General features: G+C 43.6%; 1 protein-coding gene across 1 annotated transcript; it reads right to left on the reverse strand.

The window, feature by feature from the left end:
- Positions 1 to 11363: 11363 nt before the first annotated feature.
- On the reverse strand, positions 11364 to 18430 carry LOC133368753 (homeobox protein Nkx-2.6-like). Its single transcript, XM_061593369.1, is given in 2 exon segments — positions 11364 to 11626; positions 18289 to 18430. Coding segments are annotated over 2 exon segments (405 nt in total).
- Between the last annotated feature and the right edge of the window lie 4085 nt (positions 18431 to 22515).

A 22515-nucleotide genomic window follows, 5' to 3' on the forward strand; every position in this document is an offset into this window, starting at 1 on the left:
ACTCAGACCATTAGTCCATCTAGCTCAGTATTATCTACACTGACTGGCAGCAGCTCTCTGGGGTTTCAGGCAGGAGTTTTTCCTAGCCCTGCCTGGAAACACCAGGGACTGAACCTAGGAACTTCTGTATGCAAAGCGGAAGATCTGCCTTCTGCTAAGCTATGGCCCAGATTACAGGAGTCATATTAGTAAAGATGATATCTCACCACATGTGCAGAATCCCGCCCTGTATGATATTAGTAGTCTAGGTCAGAAAGCCCCTGACAGCTGTTTTAAAGCAAATGGAACAGGTATACCCTACCCCAGAGTAGGGATGGAAAGATCTGTCTGTTTCGGTTCTCTCAATTTCTCATTTTTCCAATGTTAAATTCAGTTCTCTACATTTTTGCAGCAATCTGTGAATTTTTCTTTTTTAAATCCTCATGGAAATTCTCCACCATTTTAGTGCAAATTTCTCCAAGTAAACACATTTTTGTAGGCAGTTTTGACAAAGGTACACATTTTTGCAAGCCACTTCATACCATTCTGCATGTTATTTTCACTCATATATTCATTTTTTTGCACACTTTCCCCTAATATATGCATTTTTGTAAATGTTGTTTAGTTGGCAAACTGCATCCCAAAATTCGAATAAATGCAAATTTTGCAGGATGGCTGTATTTCGGTTCTCATATTGTTTTGGAAATTGCGAATTTGATAAATTTTGCTTGAAATGCAAACTGAATTGAAATTCTCACCCATCCCTACCCAGAGCATGAACAGTTGGTCTTAATGTGGAGGAGCCCAGCCAGTCTTTGCTTGCTTGCACTGGTTGCCAGTGCAATTTTGAACCCAATTCACAGTGCTGGTTTTAATGAAGAGCCTTGGGACCCCCGTACCTAAAGGAACTTTATTTATTTATTTATTCTCCCATATGAGCTTACCCAGGCTTTAATCAGTGAAGGCTGCTGAACAGGTGGCCTAGTTTATTACACAGACCAAGGGCTGCTAAAATTTCTGCAAGACTGCCTCTTTGTGGCCACAATGTGGATTACGAAAAAAGAGGGGAGAAGCCACTACCAGAATATGAAAGAATAGGCAAAGAAGACAAGAGGCAATGGAGCATGGAACTGTGATACAATGCAAACAAGTGTTACAAATGCTTAAAATGACAGTGAAATACACTACAAAACCCAAAATATACAGAGCAAATCACAACAGACAGTAGAATGTGCTGCAAAACGGTGAAGTGTAACACCATGACAGCTATTCCAGATTGTGATAACTGTTTTTGGCAGTTCACAATGTGGATTATACCATTTTTATTGAACTGTCACTCAAAACCCCCCACATATTATCTTGGTCTTGCACATGCTTATTGTTGCTGTTGAACTGTATTTTATTTTTATATTCTGCAATCTGCTCTGGGACTTTCTGGTGAAGGGAAGGTAAGAAATGCTCCTACTATGACGACAGCGACTAGGAATCCTTATAACAAACTTGAAAGTAAGTTTTGTTCTCCCCAATGGTGTAGTCATCCAGGGTCTCAGGGGGTCTTAATCCCCTTACTCTTGTGGGAGCACGGTTCTAGCAGGGTCCCTATGTCTCCAGCATCCTATGAGCCAATCAGCATGAAAGGGGAGTGTGTTAGCCACGGAAAAGAGTCCTCTAACATGCCTCCTTGTCCTTTCCTGCTGATTGGAGACAATCAGAGTGAAAGGTGGTGAGTCAGCCACTGAGAAGACTCTTTCAGTGGCTAACACTCTCCCCTTTTGTGCTTATTGGCTCTGAGGGACCTCTCATTTTGGGAGAACGCATTATCGAGGATCTCATTCTCAACCCAGCAGCAAAAAAAGAGGGAGGGACATGGCTGTGACTATGATGAAGGGACCCTGCACTTCTGAGTTTGCCACTGCAGTACTGGTTATACCCAATTTACAGTTGGCGGTGGGCAGGGCTCTGGAGTCGGTACGCCAAACCTCCGACTCCAGCTCCTCTATTTTTCTACTGTCCAACTCCGACTCTGACTCCTTCATAAATGACAAATGTATATTAACTAGTAATGACAAATTTACTGTAGTAAAATGGTAGCACAAGGCATTTCATCACCGTGTGAATCATCAGGCTAGACTGATGGAACATAAAATATATTTATTCCTATGAAAGTTTTTATTTTGAAGTTGGAGTCGGTACATTTCTACCGACTCCAACTCCACCCAAAATTGCTTCCGACTCCACAGTCCTGGGGGAGAGATTGCGGCTGAGAGACAGTGGCTACCTAGTAAATTCATAGTGAGAGCTGATGGCTCTAATGGCTAGTGTATCAATTAGTGTTTCAGTAAATTAGCAGAGATTAGCTTAGTGTAGCTTCCTCTGTGCTCTGTGCTGCGTGGGTATGATTTTACCTGAGAGAAAGCAAGCTTTTATGTTGCTTTAAATCTCTCAGACTTCGACTTACTTTCAAAATAAGAAAATAATACTTTATTAATAGAAATATATATTGGATAGGAAAGGTGCTACTTCTATCTAACTAACTAAGTTGAAGGTAGCAATGGCCATGCTTGGACATCGCCTCTCATGCTAGAGGAGAAGAGACTAAGAGAACACGGCTCGTTCTCCTCTGGCGGCCAGCAGAGAAGAGAGAAACAGGAAGGTGAATCAGAAGTGAGAAAAGCTCCCTGAGATATATTAAGAACATAAGAACATAAGAAGAGCCTGCTAGATCAGGCCAGTGGCCCATCTAGTCCAGCATCCTGTTCTCACAGTGGCCAACCAGGTGCCTGGGGGAAGCCCGCAAGCAGGACCCGAGTGCAAGAACACTCTCCCCTCCTGAGGCTTCCGGCAACTGGTTTTCAGAAGCATGCTGCCTCTGACTAGGGTGGCACAGCACAGCCATCATGGCTAGTAGCCATTGATAGCCCTGTCCTCCATGAATTTGTCTAATCTTCTTTTAAAGCCATCCAAGCTGGTGGCCATTACTGCATCTTGTGGGAGCAAATTCCATAGTTTAACTATGCGCTGAGTAAAGAAGTACTTCCTTTTGGCTGTCCTGAATCTTCCAACATTCAGCTTCTTTGAATGTCCACGACTTCTAGTATTATGAGAGAGGGAGAAGAACTTTTCTCTATCCACTTTCTCAATGCCATGCATAATTTTATACACTTCTATCATGTCTCCTCTGACCCGCATTTTCTCTAAACTAAAAAGCCCCAAATGCTGCAACCTTTCCTCGTAAGGGAGTCGCTCCATCCCCTTGATCATTCTGGTTGCCCTCTTCTGAACCTTTTCCAACTCTATAATATCCTTTTGAGATGAGGCGACCAGAACTGTACACAGTATTCCAAATGCGGCCGCACCATAGATTTATACAACGGCATTATGATATCGGCTGTTTTATTTTCAATACCTTTCCTAATTATCGCTAGCATGGAATTTGCCTTTTTCACAGCTGCCGCACACTGGGTCGACATTTTCATCGTGCTGTCCACTACAACCCCGAGGTCTCTCTCCTGGTCGGTCACCGCCAGTTCAGACCCCTTGAGCGTATATGTGAAATTAAGATTTTTTGCTCCAATATGCATAATTTTACACTTGTTTATATTGAATTGCATTTGCCATTTTTCTGCCCATTCACTCAGTTTGGAGAGGTCTTTTTGGAGCTCTTTGCAATCCCTTTTTGTTTTAACAACCCTGAACAATTTAGTGTCATCAGGAAACTTGGCCACTTCACTGCTCACTCCTAATTCTAGGTCATTAATGAACAAGTTGAAAAGTACAGGTCCCAATACTGATCCTTGAGGGACTCCACTTTCTACAGCCCTCCATTGGGAGAACTGTCCATTTATTTCTACTCTCTGCTTTCTGCTTCTTAACCAATTCCTTATCCACAAGAGGACCTCTCCTCTTATTCCACGACTGCTAAGCTTCCTCAGAAGTCTTTGGTGAGGTACCTTGTCAAATGCTTTTTGAAAGTCTAAGTACACTATGTCCACTGGATCACCTCTATCTATATACTTGTTGACACTCTCAAAGAATTCTAATAGGTTACTGAGACAGGACTTTCCCTTGCAGAAGCCATGCTGGCTCTGCTTCAGCAAGGCTTGTTCTTCTATGTGCTTAGTTAATCTAGCTTTAATAATACTTTCTACCAGTTTTCCAGGGACAGAAGTTAAGCTAACTGGCCTGTAATTTCCGGGATCCCCTCTGGATCCCTTTTTGAAGATTGGCGTTACATTTGCCACTTTCCAGTCCTCAGGCACGGAGGAGGACCCGAGGGACAAGTTACATATTTTAGTTAGCAGATCAGCAATTTCACATTTGAGTTCTTTGAGAACTCTCGGGTGGATGCCATCCGGGCCTGGTGATTTGTCAGTTTTTATATTGTCCATTAAGCTTAGAACTTCCTCTCTCGTTACCACTATTTGTCTCAGTTCCTCAGAATCCCTTCCTGCAAATGTTAGTTCAGGTTCAGGGATCTGCCCTATATCTTCCACTGTGAAGACAGATGCAAAGAATTCATTTAGCTTCTCTGCAATCTCCTTATCGTTCTTTAGTACACCTTTGACTCCCTTATCATCCAAGGATCCAATCGTCTCCCTAGATGGTCTCCTGCTTTGAATGTATTTATAGAATTTTTTGTTGTTGGTTTTTATGTTCTTAGCAATGTGCTCCTCAAATTCTTTTTTAGCATCCCTTATTGTCTTCGTGCATTTCTTTTGCCAGAGTTTGTGTTCTTTTTTATTTTCTTCATTCGGTCAAGACTTCCATTTTTTGAAGGAAGACTTTTTGCCTCTAAGAGCTTCCTTGACTTTGCTCGTTAACCATGCTGGCATCTTCTTGGCCCTGGCGGTACCTTTTCTGATCTGCGGTATGCACTCCAGTTGAGCTTCTAATACAGTGTTTTTAAACAACTTCCAAGCATTTTCGAGTGATGTGACCCTCTGGACTTTGTTTTTCAGCTTTCTTTTTACCAATCCCCTCATTTTTGTGAAGTTTCCTCTTTTGAAGTCAAATGTGACCGTGTTGGATTTTCTTGGCAATTGGCCATTTACATGTATCTTTAATTTAATAGCACTGTGGTCACTGCTCCCAATCGGTTCAACAACACTTACATCTCGCACCAGGTCCCGGTCCCCACTGAGGATTAAGTCCAGGGTTGCCGTCCCTCTGGTCGGTTCCATGACCAACTGGTCTAGGGAATAGTCATTTAGAATATCTAGAAACTTTGCTTCTATATTAACTATATTGGTAAACTATATTGGTTTACATGGAAGGAAGACAGGCAGAAAAAGATGGGTACAGGTCAGTGGCAGTCTGGCCAGCTAGGAGAACTTCCTCTCTATCTCTCCATGTAAAGAGAACCAAGTGGGAGTCGCTCTTGTCACACTTCTAACAAAAGCACGATTCAAATCCTGGACTTTCTGGCTTCATAGTTCAATCTCTTGGCTTCTTGTTACATCACCTAAGAACATAAGAACATAAGAAGAGCCTGCTGGATCAGGCCAGTGGCCCATCTAGTCCAGCATCCTGTTCTCACAGTGGCCAACCAGGTGCCTGGGGGAAGCCCGCAAGCAGGACCCGAGTGCAAGAACACTCTCCCCTCCTGAGGCTTCCGGCAACTGGTTTTCAGAAGCATGCTGCCTCTGACCAGGGTGGCAGAGCACAGCCATCATGGCTAGTAGCCATTGATGGCCCTGTCCTCCATGAATTTGTCTAATCTTTTAAAGCCATCCAAGCTGGTGGGCATTACTGCATCTTGTGGGAGCAAATTCCATAGTTTAACTATGCGCTGAGTAAAGAAGTACTTCCTTTTGTCTGTCCTGAATCTTCCAACATTCAGCTTCTTTGAATGTCCACGACTTCTAGTATTATGAGAGAGGGAGAAGAACTTTTCTCTATCCACTTTCTCAATGCCATGCATAATTTTACACACTTCTATCATGTCTCCTCTGACCCGCCTTTTCTCTAAACTAAAAAGCCCCAAATGCTGCAACCTTTCTTTGTAAGGGAGTCACTCCATCCCCTTGATCATTCTGGTTGCCCTCTTCTGAACCTTTTCCAACTCTATAATACCCTTTTTGAGATGAGGCGACCAGAACTGTACACAGTATTCCAAATGCGGCCGCACCATAGATTTATACAACGGCATTATGATATCGGCTGTTTTATTTTCAATACTTTTCCTAATTATCCCTAGCATGGAATTTGCCTTTTTCACAGCTGCCGCACACTGGGTCGACATTTTCATCGTGCTGTCCACTACAACCCTGAGGTCTCTCTCCTGGTCAGTCACCGCCAGTTCAGACCCCATGAGCGTATATGTGAAATTAAGATTTTTTGCTCCAATATTCATAATTTTACACTTGTTTATATTGAATTGCATTTGCCATTTTTCTGCCCATTCACTCAGTTTGGGGAGGTCTTTTTGGAGCTCTTTGCAATCCCTTTTTGTTTTAACAACCCTGAACAATTTAGTGTCGTCAGCAAACTTGGCCACTTCACTGCTCACTCCTAATTCTAGGTCATTAATGAACAAGTTGAAAAGTACAGGTCCCAATACCGATCCTTGAGGGACTCCACTTTCTACAGCCCTCCATTGGGAGAACTGTCCGTTTATTCCTACTTTCTGCTTTCTGCTTCTTAACCAATTCCTTATCCACAAGAGGACCTCTCCTCTTATTCCATGACTGCTAAGCTTCAGAAGTCTTTGGTGAGGTACCTTGTCAAACACTTTTTGAAAGTTTAAGTACACTATGTCCACTGGATCACCCCTATCTATATGCTTGTTGACACTCTCAAAGAATTCTAATAGGTTACTGAGACAGGACTTTGCCTTGCAGAAGCCATGCTAGCTCTGCTTCAGCAAGGCTTGTTCTCTATGTGCTTAGCTTTAATAATACTTTCTACCAGTTTTCCAGGGACAGAAGTTAAGCTAACTGGCCTGTAATTTCCGGGATCCCCCCTGGGTCCCTTTTTGAATATTGGCGTTACATTTGCCACTTTCCAGTCCTCAGGCACGGAGGAGGACCCGAGGGACAAGTTACATATTTTAGTTAGCAGATCAGCAATTTCACATTTGAGTTCTTTGAGAACTCTCGGGTGGGTGCCCTCAGAATGAATTTTAAGAGCCAATCCATTTTGATCAGGGCTTAAATTTGTCTGGCCTAGGCTAAATGTCAAGCTCTAGCATGGAGAGAGTCATAAGCAAAGTATCTCCTGAACAGATTTTGATGCTGTAATTACAATGGGACCTGCAATAAAATGTTGCAACATGGAATGCTCCCTGTTCAGGAATCTAGCCACTCTGTTCCATTTCTTCTCTGGTTTTCCATCCTCATGCCAACATTTCGTCAGTAATTTGGCCATAGTGTATATCCATTCCTCTTTGGGTTGTCCCCCCTAAATATTTTTTGTTTCCCCCCAAGCCTCCTGATGCCTCCCTCTTGTATGTGGATGGCATTGTCTTGACTATAGGTCCTTCCAGAATGGGTTTTCTTTCCATCTGCAGGTGTCATATCAATGCTTCTGCGTTGAGCAGGGAGTCGGACTTAATGGCTCTATTCTACTATTTTATGATTCTGTATCATTGATGCAATAATTGTGCATTAGTGGTGGATTTATAGCAGACTGCCCACACATCATTCCACTTCAGTAGTTGTTCTGTGTTGCTTCTCCGGTTTCATTCTATGATTGACACCTGAAGGGGTGCTCTTATACTCTAGGACACCAAAAGTAGGACAGCACTCCCTCCCACCACCTGCACATTTGCAGTATGAAAAGTTACAGGATTTCAGCAGGAAGTTAGGAGACATGAAAGGCCTGGAAATGAAGCCATATGTCTTCCTTGAAAGTTTTGCAGGTGCAAAAAGTATTGAAAAGGGGATTGCATATAACCACTCCATTGGCTTCTAGCAATGTTTCCAGCCCAATGTTTCCAATTCCAGTCTAGCAATGTTTTTTTTAAAAGCTTTTTTAAAAAAATGTTTTTAAAGATGTTTTAATATATTTTATAGTCTGTTTTTATGATGTTTTAAAGTGTTTTTAGTGCTTTTGTTTGATGCCCTGGGCTCCTACTTTTCGGTATTATAAAAATACACACAGAAATAGGAACTAATTTGGTTGGTCCTATTTCTTAGCAGAGTTGCAAAAATACAAGCAGCAGAATGAGAATGTAAACCAGCCCACCTTTCTCTATATAAATAACAACAGACACAATCCTTTAGGTAAAAGAAAAGAATATTTACTCATGAATTCTTCATATGTTCAGAAACATAGGTTCTAGCTTAGATGAAAGAAAAATAGTCTCAGTCCATCTTAGTCTTTGGTATGGATGCTCTCAGAGAGAGCATCTGTGCCATGCGGCCTCTCTCAATGGTGGATAGATCAGCAAATGGAGAATATTCAAAAATCCCCCAGGACAAAGGAGGAGGAAGTCAGGTAACTAAACCCCACCCATTAGGAAGTTACATCATGGTAAACAGGTACATGGGATATTACCCAAATATCCCTTAAAGTGACCATGCAATATTTGTTTACTCCAACACCTACTGGGAGGAAGGGTGGGATATAAATCAAATAAATAAATAAAAATCCATATACTCTTGCCTTTCCAGTTTCCCTATACTTTAGCATCGTAAACACAAATTTATATCTGCCAAATCCACTGCTTTATGTAGGGCTGATCTATGGAATGCATAAAATGCGACAGGCAGAACTGAGTGAGTGTTTCAAATCATATTTCTGAGACCAATGTCGAAATCAGAATCACGATTCCCCCATTCAGATTCCCTGACCATATCTTCTGTAACCTCTAGGTCTGCCCTGTAGTTTAATACTGTCAGGTCTGGGCTTCAGAGGGCCAGGTCACAAATCAGACCTGAAGTACCTGTCTCTCTTAAATCAACCCAGCATCCCTGCAGGTTAGGTTGCTGTGGTAGCCATGCAATGGGAAGAACGCTCTTGTGTTCATATCCTGCTTGCTAGTTTCCTAAGAGGCATCTGGTTGATCACTGTGGATACAGAATGCTGGACTCAATGGGCTTTTGGTCTGATTTAGCGGAGCACTTCTTATGTTCTTAAGATGGTCAGCAGTAGTGTAGCGGCACATTCAAAAGTGCAAGGTTCCTTCGTAACAGTTACAGCCACACCGCATTCTAAGATTATAAAGTTATCTGGCCAGGCTTGAATCCTGCTTTCTGCTTCTCTGTCACTATCACCATTTGACTGTCCTTTCTCACTGTCAGAGATATTGCTTGTATTGCTGAATTCAGTGTCTACACGTTTATCTCCTACTGCTACCAAACTGCTTGATGATGTAGATGGGATACTATCATCAAGATTCATTGTCTCTTCTTCTGCAGTGACAGAATTCTCACTCTCCACAACTTAGCCTTTTGAAGTAGGAACTAATAGGAACTCCTTTCATTCTTATTGGCAACAATCATCAGGAAAGGACATAGAAGCATGTTAGAAGACTCTTGTCAGCTTTTCACTGAGACAGCAGTGTCGGTGGAGGTGCAGGCAGGGCTGGAGATTCCTTGGTAATTGCCAGGCTGTACGTCCTCAGCCGGCAGCTCGGCTATAAATCTGCCAGGCTAGCAAGGACGAAGCAAGATAAGGGCAGGGGCTGTGCCAAGCTTACGTGCCAAGCCAGAAATCCAGAAGAGATGTCAGTGAAGGTCGGGGTCTAGTTTGCTGAGAGATCAGTCCAAGTCAAGGTTCAGGGGATAGGAAGACACACAGTGGTCATGCCTGACGTTGTAGCCAGCAACACACTGAAGCCAGGGTCTGTCTTTTAAAGAACACCTCTGCAGACAGGTAGGAACAATCACCTCTCTGGCTTCTGCAAGCGTGCAGGCCTTAAATGGACAGGCCAGTCCCTCTACTGCCTGACTTTCTGTCGTTTTCGCTCTGCAGGTGGGAGGGGAGCCTCCTGGTCACTGCCTGATTCCTGCTGAAGGGCTTCAGCTGGGTCTTGGACGGTCTCCAGCTGAGGGGGAGTAGGAGCTGCATTCTCAGGAGTTTCCTCTGTTTCCCCTTCTGGGTCTGTGGCTGTTACTCCCGAGTCGTCCTCGTCTGACGAGTCCTCTGAAGGGGCCATGACACCTCTTCTCAGTGGCTAACACACTTCCCTTTCATGCTGATTGTCTCATAGGATGCTGGAGACATAGGAATCCTACTGGACCTGGCTCCCAAAAAAGTAAGGGTTCTAAGACACCCCCCCAAGACCCCGGACAACTGCACCTCTGGTCCCAATACCACAACACAAATCCTCATGAATGCACAGATGTTTGGAGGGACTCTGCATAAGCAATCAATGGCACTGACAGCCTGAACAGTGTAAAGAGAGGGAATCATTTAATACATGGAAAAAGTCTAATCTTTATTTGATTTCAGTGCAGCATACAAGACAATAATATAAAACAATCAATATAAAATCATATTGGTTGTCCTTGAAAATTCTGTTTTTTTCCTTTTGTTTCAAGACTCCCCCAACAGGAAAGCTGGGGATACCCACATGCAGCTGAACAACAGTGCAAGGGGTGAGGATCTTTAGCAAGCACCACAAAGTCAAGGATCTGCCTTGAAGGGGGGCAACAGGGAATGAATGAAGTACTTGTAAACAGAGAAAAAACAAGCACTGCCAATTTGGTTTTGGTATTTATTTATTAATTTAACCTAACAAAATTTATATTTTGATTGTAAAAAAAAAGCCACTAAGTAGTTTTATAGATTCAGCCCTCCTCCTTTAACCACAGCCATTTACCTACTCCACGCCTGATATCAAGTATAGGGCAGGTGGGTGTGGCTTGGGCAAAATGGTCTGGCTGGCAAAGGTGGAGGGCTGGTGAGTTGAATGAGGCCTGCCGGGTGGTGGTCTTGGGTCTGATAATATATTCTGCTTCTTAGCTCAGTAGACTCAAGCTGAAAATCACATTGAGGCATGGACAGGGGGTGCTTTTTAGGAACAGCAGTGTGCACATTCTCATGCCCTTTGAGTGACTTGTGGCACACTTGTCTGGAAGCTAGTCTTAGGCCATCAGTTTAGGTTGAGATGTGTTCACCCAGCCCTGATTCCTGCCTGCAGCATTGTAGCTTGGACATGGTCCCTGCCAGTTCTGAACAGTGCTGGTCATGGTGAATGAAGCTCATGTTCCTCCTTTGATCAGATGGGCTTTTGTTGGCTCCAGCAGAGGAAACCACAGGGTAACAGCAGCTGCAGGTTCCATGACTGTAGGCACTGAAGTAGGTGGTGTAAGATCCGATTGTCAGTCTGTATGGGGCAGAGTAAGCTTGCCCCCTCCCCCAAAGCATGGTCTGCCATCCCTTACCAGAATGGAAACAGCTACCCTCTGGGATGGGAAGGCACAATTTGAAGAGGCAACTCAGACTGCCAAAGAATAATCCTGCTACTGCCTCTTGCTGTTGTACCTCCTGTTTTGGAACCAAATTTTGACTTGGGTGGAGGTGAGTTTCAAGAGGCTGCCTAGATGTTCTCTTTCCGGAGCAGACAGATACCGCTGCTGTTGAAGGTGCCTTTCGAGCTCGAGGACATGCACTTGGGAAAACAGGGCCCAAGGCTTCCTGTGCTGCCGTGGCCCAGGGTGGCCACAGGAATCCTCTGACTTCTTGTTGCCTTCTGGAGGTCCTGCAGTTAGGCAACCATCTGCAGAGAGGTGGAGTTCACATGTGCATTTTTCACCCAAATGGTTCTTTGTTAAAATGGGCTCCTAAGAACACAGGAAGCTGTCTTAGATCTGATCTGACCACTGGTCCATCTAGCTCAGTATTGCTTGTGCTGACAGTAGTACAGACATTTATTATTATTATTATTATTATTATTATTATTATTATTGGGCTGGAGCATTGGGCTGAAAACAACAGATTAAAATTCAACAGGGATAAATGCGAAGTCCTACACTTAGGAAAAAGAAACCAAATGCACAGTTATAAGATGGGGGATACTTGGCTCAGCAATACGACATGTGAGAAGGATCTTGGAATTGTTGTTGATCACAAGCTGAATATGAGCCAACAGGGCGATGTGGCTGCAAAAAAGGCAAATGCTATATTAGGCTGCATTAACAGAAGTATAGTTTCCAAATCGCGTGAAGTATTAGTTCCTCTCTATTCAGCACTGGTTAGGCCTCATCTTGAGTACTGCATCTCTGCACTTCAAGAAGGATGCAGACAAACTGGAACAGGTTCAGAGGAGGGCAAAAAGGATGATCAGGGGACTGGAAACAAAGCCCTATGAGGAGAGACTGAAAGAGCTGGGCATGTTTACCCTGGAGAAGAGAAGACTGAGGGGAGATATGATAGCGCTGTTCAAGTACATGAAAGGTTGTCACACAGAGGAGGACTGGGATCTCTTCTTGATAGTCCCAGAGTGCAGGACATGGAAAAATGGGCTCAAGTTTCAGGAAGCCAGATTTCGACTGAACATCAGGAAAACCTAACTGTTAGAGCCATACGACAATGGAACCAATTACCCAGAGAGGTAGTGGGCTCTCCGACACTGGAGGCCTTCAAGAGGCAGCTGGACAGCCATCTGTCGAGAATGCTTTGATTTGGATTCCTGCATTGAGCAGGGGATTGGACTTGATGGCCTTATAGGCCCCTTCCAACTCTGCTATTCTATGATTCTATGATTCTGTGACACATTGGGACTCTTCTCAGTGGCTAATACACTCCCCTTTCATGCTCATAAGTTGCTGGAGATATAGGGACCCTGCTGGGACCTAGCTCCCAAGAAGTGAGGTCACCAGGACCCCAGGTGACTACACCCCTGGGTGCAGCTGAAGGATTTTGCAAATACTTTTATTTAAAGTATGTGTTATTCCACTGGTGCTCACAGTCTGATCCAATGGATGCCTTCTTAAAGTGCTGCCAGAATATTTTTGGGTCGGATTCAATCACATTCCGGCAAATTCTGGTCGGGTTATTAGAGTTGACTGGGAAATCTTGTGCAACAAACTCACTTCCCCAAAAGATCACAGTTTTTTTCTGTAAGGAAAGCATCAGAGGAAAATGTGCTGGGACTTTAGTTTTTTTAAAAAAACATTTTAGGAAATCTTTGGATCCTCTGAGCCAGAAGGTGGGTAATAGGTGCTCTTCAACAAAAAAATATTTTCATCCAGCTTTCCTGAATGTACAGACAAAGCTCACAAAAACAAAACATTAGACTCTGTCCGATGTTACTCCTACTCAAAATAGACCCATTGAAATGAATGGACCTATCAACTCTGCATATCCCTCAATTTCAATGGGTCTACTCCGAGTAGGGCTAGCATTGAATACAACCCAGTTGAACTGAAGGAAGGAAATGGACTGCCTTCAAGTCGATTCTGACTTATGGTGACCCTATGAATAGGGTTTTCATGGTAAGCAGTATTCAGAGGGGGTTTACCATTGCCTCCCTCTGAGGATGAGAGGCAGTGACTGGCCCAAGGTCACCCAGTGAGCTTCATGGCTGCGTGGGGATTCAAACCCTGCTCTCCCAGGTCGTAGTCCAGCACCTTAGCAGCACTAAAAACAAAAAACAACAGTGAAATCAAATGAAAAGGTGGGGAAACATAGAAAACATTTTCAGAGACTGTGCAAGACATTATTATTATTATTATTATTATTATTATCATCATCATCATTATCATCATCACCACCAATATTATTATTATTATTATTGTTATGTGCCTCCAAGTCGACTGCAACTTATGGTGACCCTGTGAATCAGCGACCTCCAAGAGCATCTGTCATGAACCACCCTGTTCAAATCTTGTAAGTTCAGGTCTGTGGCTTCCTTTATGGAATCAGTTCAACACTTGTTTGGCCTTCCTCTTTTTCTACCCCCTTCTAATAATGATGATGATGATGATGATGATAATGGTTATTGATTAAATTTATATCCCGCCCTTCCTTATCTCTGCCCAGGAATGATGCAGCCCAATCCTATAAGTGCCTACTCAGAAGCAAGTCCCATTGAGTTCAGTGGGGCTTACTCCTAGACAAACATGCATAGTACCACAATTTGGTGATTTACAACTCAATGCAGTCTAGCTGAACCTGGCGCATCTGGGATATAATCAGACTGTTGTCTCAAGAAGTTTGAATGAAGTCACTTTGAACTATTAAATAAATGAATACCAAATAATCCTAACAAAATAAATAAATAAATCAGGTGTCCCGATCCACAGTGAAATACTTTAACACAGTTTTGATGTCAGGCACTCTTACCTTGGAGTAAGCCCTACTAAACACAGTGGAACTTACTTCCAAGTAAGCATGCACAGAATACAGCGGCACCTGCTCCTACCATCGATTTCACTGAGAGTGTTTCCAGATCAAAGCATCACATTAAAGTCAGTGGGAATTATTTCAGTGAGAGCTTCCTGTATTAACCACTTATCCTGATTTGTTTGCAGGTTAATTTAATTTATTTCAGTCTTGGTTGTTTCATGAGCATTCATTCTGATGTGGCCATTCAGGGCAATCGTAACTAAGCCTTTTTACTCAGAAGTCAGCCTCATTGAGATTATTCACACATTCTAAGTATGGTTAGGATCCCTAAACAATATTTGCTAGGAATGCAGTGAGAAAACATGCACATTTCTTTCAAGTTGCCGGAAGCCAGATTTCGACTGAACATCAGGAAAAACTTCCGTTCTGTGAGAGGGGTAGACAATGGAACCAATTACCTAGGGAGATGGTGGGCTCTTCAATACCAAAGGCATTCAAGAGGCAGCTGGACCGCCACCTGTCGAGTATGTTTTGAGTTGGATTCCTGCGTTGAGCAGGGGGTTGGACTGGATGGCCTTATAGGCCCCTTCCAGCTCTACGGTTCTGTGATTCTATATTTGCAGCCCTGTGCCCACATACTTGGGACTTAAGCTCCACTGAATTCACTAGGACTTGCTTCTGGGTACACGTGGTTCGACTCACACTGTTAGTTACATGTCTACTCAGAGGTAAGTCCCACTGATTTCGCTGAAGCTGACTCCTAGGTATGTGGGCATAAGAGTGCAGCCTAAAAAGTCTTTAAAGTATTTTCTGGAGTTTTCCAACTGTCTTTTCTCGAGTGAAAACGAAGACGGCTGTCGGAACAAAAGCCGATCCTTACCGACGACAAGAAAATGAACTTTTCGTGTGAACCTGCTCTATAGGACACAGTTTTAATAGCTCTAAACTCTAGTGTATTTTGCTTTACACACAGAGAGAAGAGTTTGTCGTTGCCCCCTCGCAGGGACCGTAGCCATCCTAAAGGTGCTAGGGGGTGTGACCAAATTTTGGTCTGTAATAAAATCAATTATTTATTTTTTGTAAAAATAGGGGGAGAAATTTTTAGGGGGGCGTCCCCCTCGCTACGGGTCTAATTGTGAGGATAAAATCAGGCGGGGGATTTGAGCTTCTTGGAGGAAAGGTGGGATATACATGTAAAGAAAAATAAAAGAAATCAGAACAGTGTAGTGCGTTTGTGTGTAAAACAGACGGACAAAGGTGTCGATCCCATTCCATGCACTCTTACTCGGAAGTAAGTCCTATTGAACTCGGTGTAACTTGCTTCCCGGTCAAGGTGAAGAGGAGTAGTTTGAGGCTGCCCTCTTAGACAGTCCCCCTGCGTCCAACAACTGAACACAACGCTTCTTGTTTCTAAGACATTGCGTGGAATCGCACTGTTAGACAACTTTCCCTTTCCGGAAAAAAAATTAGGCTATCGAAACAAAATACTCTTCCACCTTCCACCCGCCCCCCTCAAACAAACCCTGTGCTAAGCATTTACGGGGGAATACGCCCTCTGACTCGTTCTGCTTCCGCGTCACCCGCCCCCTCGTCAAGACGAGTAAAATATTTAATTTAAGAGGTGTACAGGTTAAAAAGAAAACCACTGCAAGGAAAAGTCAATGTTAAAACCCAAAGCAGCTCTTCAAAAAGAACGAAGAAATAACAGAGAGCTTAATTAACAATGCCATATATTGAGCCAGGGTGGCCTAGTGGTTAGAGTGCTGAACTGCGTCCAGGGAGGCCAGGTTTCAAATCCTCGCTGGACCATGAGGCTCACTGGGTGACGTTGGGCCAGCCACTCTCTCTCAGAGTAACCTACCTCGCAGGGCTGTTGGAAGGAGAAAAGGGAGAGAAAAATGTACTCCAATTTATAGCATTATCTGGAAGGAGAAGAACAGCAGCTGCCTTAAACTAAGCCAGACCAAAGGTCTGGAGGACAGGTAAGAGTATAAATAATAATAATAGAAAGGTAATACTTAATAGAAAGAGCTTTTTTTAAAAAACAAAAAACACCACGAAACTAGAAGGCACCCAACCACCCTCAGCCATAGAGACTATAACTTTAGGGATTTGGAAAGGTAATCTATAAGATCTTTTAACAGTCCCTTGACGTTACAAGACTTGGGGTCATAAAAAAAGCCTTTACCTGGTGCACAGGTAAACCTAGGCGAGGGAGAGCATCCCATAGCTGGAGGGGGGGCACTGTCGAGAACATCCTTCCCCCCCAGCCACATACTGCAGTGGAACCCCCCCTCCCCAGGTCAAGGTCGACCCTAAGTGATTTACTGCCCCCATCATATGCCAGTCCCGTTAAAGTCAAACGCTTCCTACTCCCAAATGAGCCTTTTCTTTGACGGAAGCGCCGTTAAAATTAATGACTTCCAAAATCGCAGCGCGATCCTGTGCCTGCCTCTACTCGGAAGGAAGATCGACTAGGTTGCATCCAATCAAGGAGCAGCGCAGACTCACTGAAATTAATGAACCTACATTAGTCGTGTCTATTATTTTTCAATGGGGCTACCCAAAGTAGGAGTAACACTGGCTGCAACTCATCGTTTTGAACAGAACCGATTCCCTCAGGTCCATAGCAAGGGAGCCTTGATGCAATCGGGGACAGTTTAAGCCGCCTCAGTCCTTCATATATGCTCGTCCTGGAGTGCCAGTGCCATTTAAAAACGAATCCAAGTCACTCACAGCTTATTGGGATATTTGTTGAGGATCATAAGCGTCATGGGCCAGGGCATGCTGATGGAGACCCTCAGCGTTAAGCTGTACTACTCTTGGCCTGAGCCGCAGGCCATTGCCGTTTCGGACAGGTGTACCGCCCTTGAAATAGTTGTAAGTTCAGGCGAGACAGAATGCCTTTCCTGGATATTTTTTCTTAATATAATGTTATTTGCTATCTAATTTAATTTTTTGTACAATGTACTGCTTATTGATTGATGTATTGCCCTGTTGATGTATTTTTATATTTGTGTTTACTTTTTCTGTAATCTGCCTTGAGGGCCTTTTGGCCGAACGGCAGAGTATAAATAAACATAACATAACTGAATTTTAGACGACCAGCGCCAGACATCTGAAATCCAGACGCTATGAAGCAGTTTGGGAAAAAACCAATCTCAACCAATTTAAACAAAATCACACAACAGATCATTGGTCTACCTATGCCAGCATTGCCTACACTGACTGGCAGCAGTTCTCCAGGGTTTCAGACAGAGAATCTTTCCCAGCCCTTTCTGGAGACGCCGGGATTGAACCTGGGACCTCTTGCCTGCAAAGCAAATGCTTTCCTCCTGAGATACGGCTCTTTCTCCCAAAGAAGCGCAAATAGGATTTCTAGGCACACCCCCTAGGTATGTTTGCTCAAAGCAAGCATGCTTAAGTTTGCAGCCTTGGCATGTGCAGAAATGGGATGAAGGTCAAGCTTGTAGTCCACATGAACCACACATCGCAGAATAGACCCATTTAGACCACTGTTTGGGAAGTAAATGATGCGTGGTTGTGTGTGAGGGCGAGTGACAGAGATCATAAGGGATTCTAAAATGTATTTCAAGGTTTTCAGGCATAATAACCAATGGACCAAATTGTGCCCAAGAACATTTAAAAATACACCCCACCCCCATGACGTAATTGTTCGGGAACTAACAGAACAGGCAATTAATTGTCAAAGGCTGCATGCTTCCTTTATAAAATCTCTTTGAAGGTTTAGCTCCGGAGAAATTGCTTAGAGGATCGCAGTCGGAGTTTGTGTTTCTTGAAAATAAAATAACTCGCCTGCAATGAACGAAAAATAAACGACGTTCTCCTTGACAGCCCAAGGCCCCGGGACCCTCCCCCGCCCCCTCTCACCTTATTTATAGTACGATCTCAACCGTGCCTACTTAGAAGCAAGTCCCATTGAATTCAATGGGCCTTACTGCCAGGTAAACTGGGTTAGGATTGCAGCCGAAGATGCATATTTCCTTCCTCCCGGGAATTCTGCCTCGAGATGGATTCCCCTCTTCCTCCGCCCTCCGTTGACCTCGCTGATACTCCTCCGCGGTCCCCGTGCGGGAGACGGAAGCCCCGTCGAGGAGAAGCCAGGAAAATTGCCACATCGAGTGCTTTGCTGTTCCAGCGTCAAAATGTGTATGACAGAAAAAGGGGTGGTGGAACTGACTGGGCTTGACAGCATTGTCGGGTTGTTTTAAGAAAAAAAAATAGCAGCGAAGAGAAAATAGCCCAGTCGCGGCCTCCAGTGTCCAAATGTGTATATTTCTACCAGAAAGAAGCAAACTGACGAACAAATCCCAGTTTCATCCAACTGGAAAAGGAGCCCACCACGTTGGATTCGAACTTGCCGCTCTAGAGTTCAGGACTCCGTGTGATGCCACAGCCGTCCGCATCCCTTGGGATTGTGAATGAACGAGAAGACAAACGCCGGAGCTGTGGAGGGCTCCCCAGCTGGTTTCTTGGAGTCATGTGACTGCCCACTCTCTATTCCCCTTTCTGCCCCTTTCTGGAAAGGTTTCTCAAGGCAACCACGGATCTGGAAGGCCTACATGTTATGTAAATTTGTATAGATATTAGTAGAGATTGCCAATGGTCTGAGATACTGTGTGCCAGTGTGCGTGCTTACCTAAGTAGCATGCTTTTACCCTGCATTGAGATCACTGAGACTTAAGATTTAGTAAAATAAGAAAAGCTACTTTATTATAAAGCCACGAGAGTGGCAGTATACTATAGCCAGCGTGGATTTTTCACATTCTGCAATGTTAAATTGAAAATACTCCCACTTGCCATTGTGATGCTTGCCATAAGCTCATTTCAAAACAAAACCTTACAAAATCTATAGTCCTGACTCAGAAATGCTTGCTTAACAACCCTTTCAATTTTCATGGCGATACACAAAACAGAATCGAGAGTCCCAAGACGCCTTTTGGATTTTTTTCTCTCAGAGTTCTCATAATCTGTTGAAATATATATATGGAGGCATACCTGCCTTTCCCCCCAAAAGCATCCTCTGTTCTACTTCCCAGTCCCAAGAGACAAGCATGCACGTGCAGAGTGCTAATGGCTACCATAATCCAAGGTGCTGGCGCAGATCACAGAGTGGGAACTACACATGCTCAGCTCCACCAGCAGGGGTCTCTCTCAGTCAGGGGTGTAGTGGTCCAGGGTCTCAGGGGGTCCTAGACCTCTTACTTTTTGGGGAGCCAGGTCGCAGCAGGGTCCTTATATCTCCAGTGTCCTATGAGCCAGTCAGCAAGAAAGGAAAGTGTGTTGGCCACTGAGAAAAGTCTAATAAAGCAGCAGTAAGGCCTGGCCAGATTATTCTATAATCTTAACGGGTTTTATAATTTTAGAGGGGTGTGTGACTGTGACTATTATGAAGGGACCCAGCACTTCTGAATTTGCCACTGCACCACTGCTGTCAGGGGCAGGGGCCCTTGGCACTGCCCAACCTGGCTGCCCACTGGCTACAACTATACTGTAATCTTTCCTCTACTAGGTTACATTTTTTTTATTCGCCCAGGGATTGTGTAACCTGCTTCAATAGTTTATCTTTGTTTCTCAGTCTTATTTTTGTTTGAAGGACATTATTTTTCTTTCTTTCTTTGTATTTGTATGATTGGACACTGCCTTAAAATCCATGGGATGAGGGGTGATCTCAATTTTTTTCAGTAAATAAAAATAAATATTTTATTTATTTATTATGGCCAATTTAATAATTTTTATTTATATTATGTAGCCAACATAATAATTTATATAATTTTATTCATATTTATTTACTTAAATATTCTAGACCACCCCTCATCTGGTGGACCAAAATGATATGACTATTTAATTAAATGATCAGTAATGCTGAATGTATGAAATATATGTCGACAATGAATCAACAAAGCAGAAGACAATGTGTTGAATAATTATACTCGAGCCATTACATTAATTCAGTAGTAGTATTTTATTTCTTTTCAACCCCCTTAAGAATAATATACTAGCATGATGATGATGATTAGCAAGGTACAATTATTAATGTTATTGCCCCTGTTATTATTGATGTCACTGATATCATTAACATTGTTATTGAACATACCATGTTTTGCAATTTTTGTAAATTAATAAATGGATTTTTCTTTAATTTAACCGCACCCCCCAAAAAACCAGCTTCATCCATTGAAAGCTATACGAAAGTAACATTGAGAGGAACAAAGCCCCTTGTTGACAAAGGTTGCTAAGTAACATTGAAGTGTCCTCCATTATGACACGTCCTCTTGCTGGATGGCTTCCCAGAGCGAGCGAACAATTCTCTTCACTTCTGTCCTTTCCCATTGCTTTGTGAACAGGGTCGCTTGAGTCATCGTTTCATTTGTCACTGAAGGGACCACAGAACAAACCAGCCATCAAAGGCATCAAGCAACTTGAAGCCTGGAGAAGAGGTACCAGTTCCACCTTCCTCAATGCTTTTTGAAGTGAAAGCCAGGCACTTAGAGAGAGAGTGGTGCAGTAGCTAGAGCAGGGGGTCTATGTGGCACCTACAGGTGCACATGTGCCCTCAGAGGCCTTCTCTAGTGCCAGCAGGGTCTCCTCCCCATCGCTCCTGAGATTAGGCTTGAAACATTGTTGGCAACACATTAGGATGCTGGGTGTGCTAGTCTGCTGCGTGTTGTGATGGTGCCCATGACATTTTCTCAAGTTTGCAAATGTGCCATGGGCCCCAAAAGTAAGCAGCCCATTTTAGAACATGGGACTAGAACCTGGAAAGCCAGAGCTCAATCCCCCACCCACCCATGAAGTTGACTGGGTAACACCACCTATTAGCCTAACGTACCTCACAGGGTTGTTGTGAAGATAAAATGAGGAGGGGGAAGAATCGTGTATGCCAGTCTGAGAGCCTTGGAGGAAAGATGAGATATAAATGTATTATGACTCAGTAATAAAAATAGTTATCACTTAAGTATAATGTTAGAGCATCTGCTTTGCATATAGAAAGCCCCAGGTTCAATTCCAAGCATCTCCAGGTAGGGCTTGGCACTGTTCCTTGTCTGAAATCCTATAGAGCTGCTGCCTGTCATTGTAGGCAATACTGAGGTACAAAGACCACTGATCTGACTTAGTATGAGGCAGCTTCTTGGGCTGCTGTGTTCTTCTCCTTCCAGATTATACAGCGACGAGAGTGGTGTATACTATAGTCAGCATGGATTTTTTGCATTCCGCAATGTTAAATTGAAAATACCCCATGTCATTCTGATGCTTCCCATAACCTCATTTCAAAACAAAACCTTACAAAACTTGTAGTCCTGAACTCAGAAACGCTTGCTTTACAAACTTCTACATTTTCATGGCAATACACAAAACTGTCAGAGAGAATAGAGAGTTCAAAGTATAAAAAGAAAGAGAAAAAAACCAGACACCTTTTGGACTTTTTTCTGTCAAGAGTTCTCATAATCTGTTGAAATTAATTAAAAATCAGCCATGTTCACAGAGTACCTGTAATCCTGTTACTGACCTTGCCCCATACACTGACCTTCATCTTCTGCAGTTTAAAAGTTAAAAAAAAATGCCTGGCTGGTTTTTAATTAATTTAATCAATTTTGCATTGAATTGAATGATAATGTTGGGCATGCTCAGTAAGAACCGTCTGTGTTCTAAAAGCCACACTCACAGCTGCTTGGCTTGGCTAATCAGGCGGCCACACCCACACCAGACCTTTATTTCACTTGAGACACTCATGGCTGCCCTCAATGAATCCTGGGAAGTGTAGTTTGTGGAGGGTCCTGAGAGGAGACTCCTATTCCTCTGAGAGAGATAGTGGCCAGAGTAGTTTAACAGTCAGCTGCTCTGATGGAAGCTCTGTGAGTGGAACAGGGCATCTCCTAGCAACTCTCGGCACCCTTCACTAACTACACTTCCCAGGATTCTTTGGGAGAAGCCATGACTGCCTAAAGTGAAATAACAGTCTGGTGCGGATGTGGCCAGGGACAGCTTTGGTTTAAATTTGGGTGGGTGGGGGCTACATGTGCCTGCTGTAGAATAAAAAGGTGGGGGAGACCCTGAAAAAGAATGATACTCTTCACAGTGTTTCCCTTTGGAAAGGAAAGGGACTTCCCCTCTGCTCAGTGCCCACCCACCCAATCTCCTCCCCTCCCCTTCCTGCCCCCCACCCCTCCCCCAGGTCAGTTTCACCTACCCTAAGCATGACTGCACAGGAATAAATCCCACTGAACTCAAAAAGCATGCAAATGATCAAACCTGCCCTCCTCCTCCTATCTCCTCCCT

This window comes from Rhineura floridana, chromosome 12 (genome assembly GCF_030035675.1).
Source record: "Rhineura floridana isolate rRhiFlo1 chromosome 12, rRhiFlo1.hap2, whole genome shotgun sequence".
Classification (NCBI taxonomy): Eukaryota; Metazoa; Chordata; class Lepidosauria; order Squamata; family Rhineuridae; genus Rhineura; species Rhineura floridana.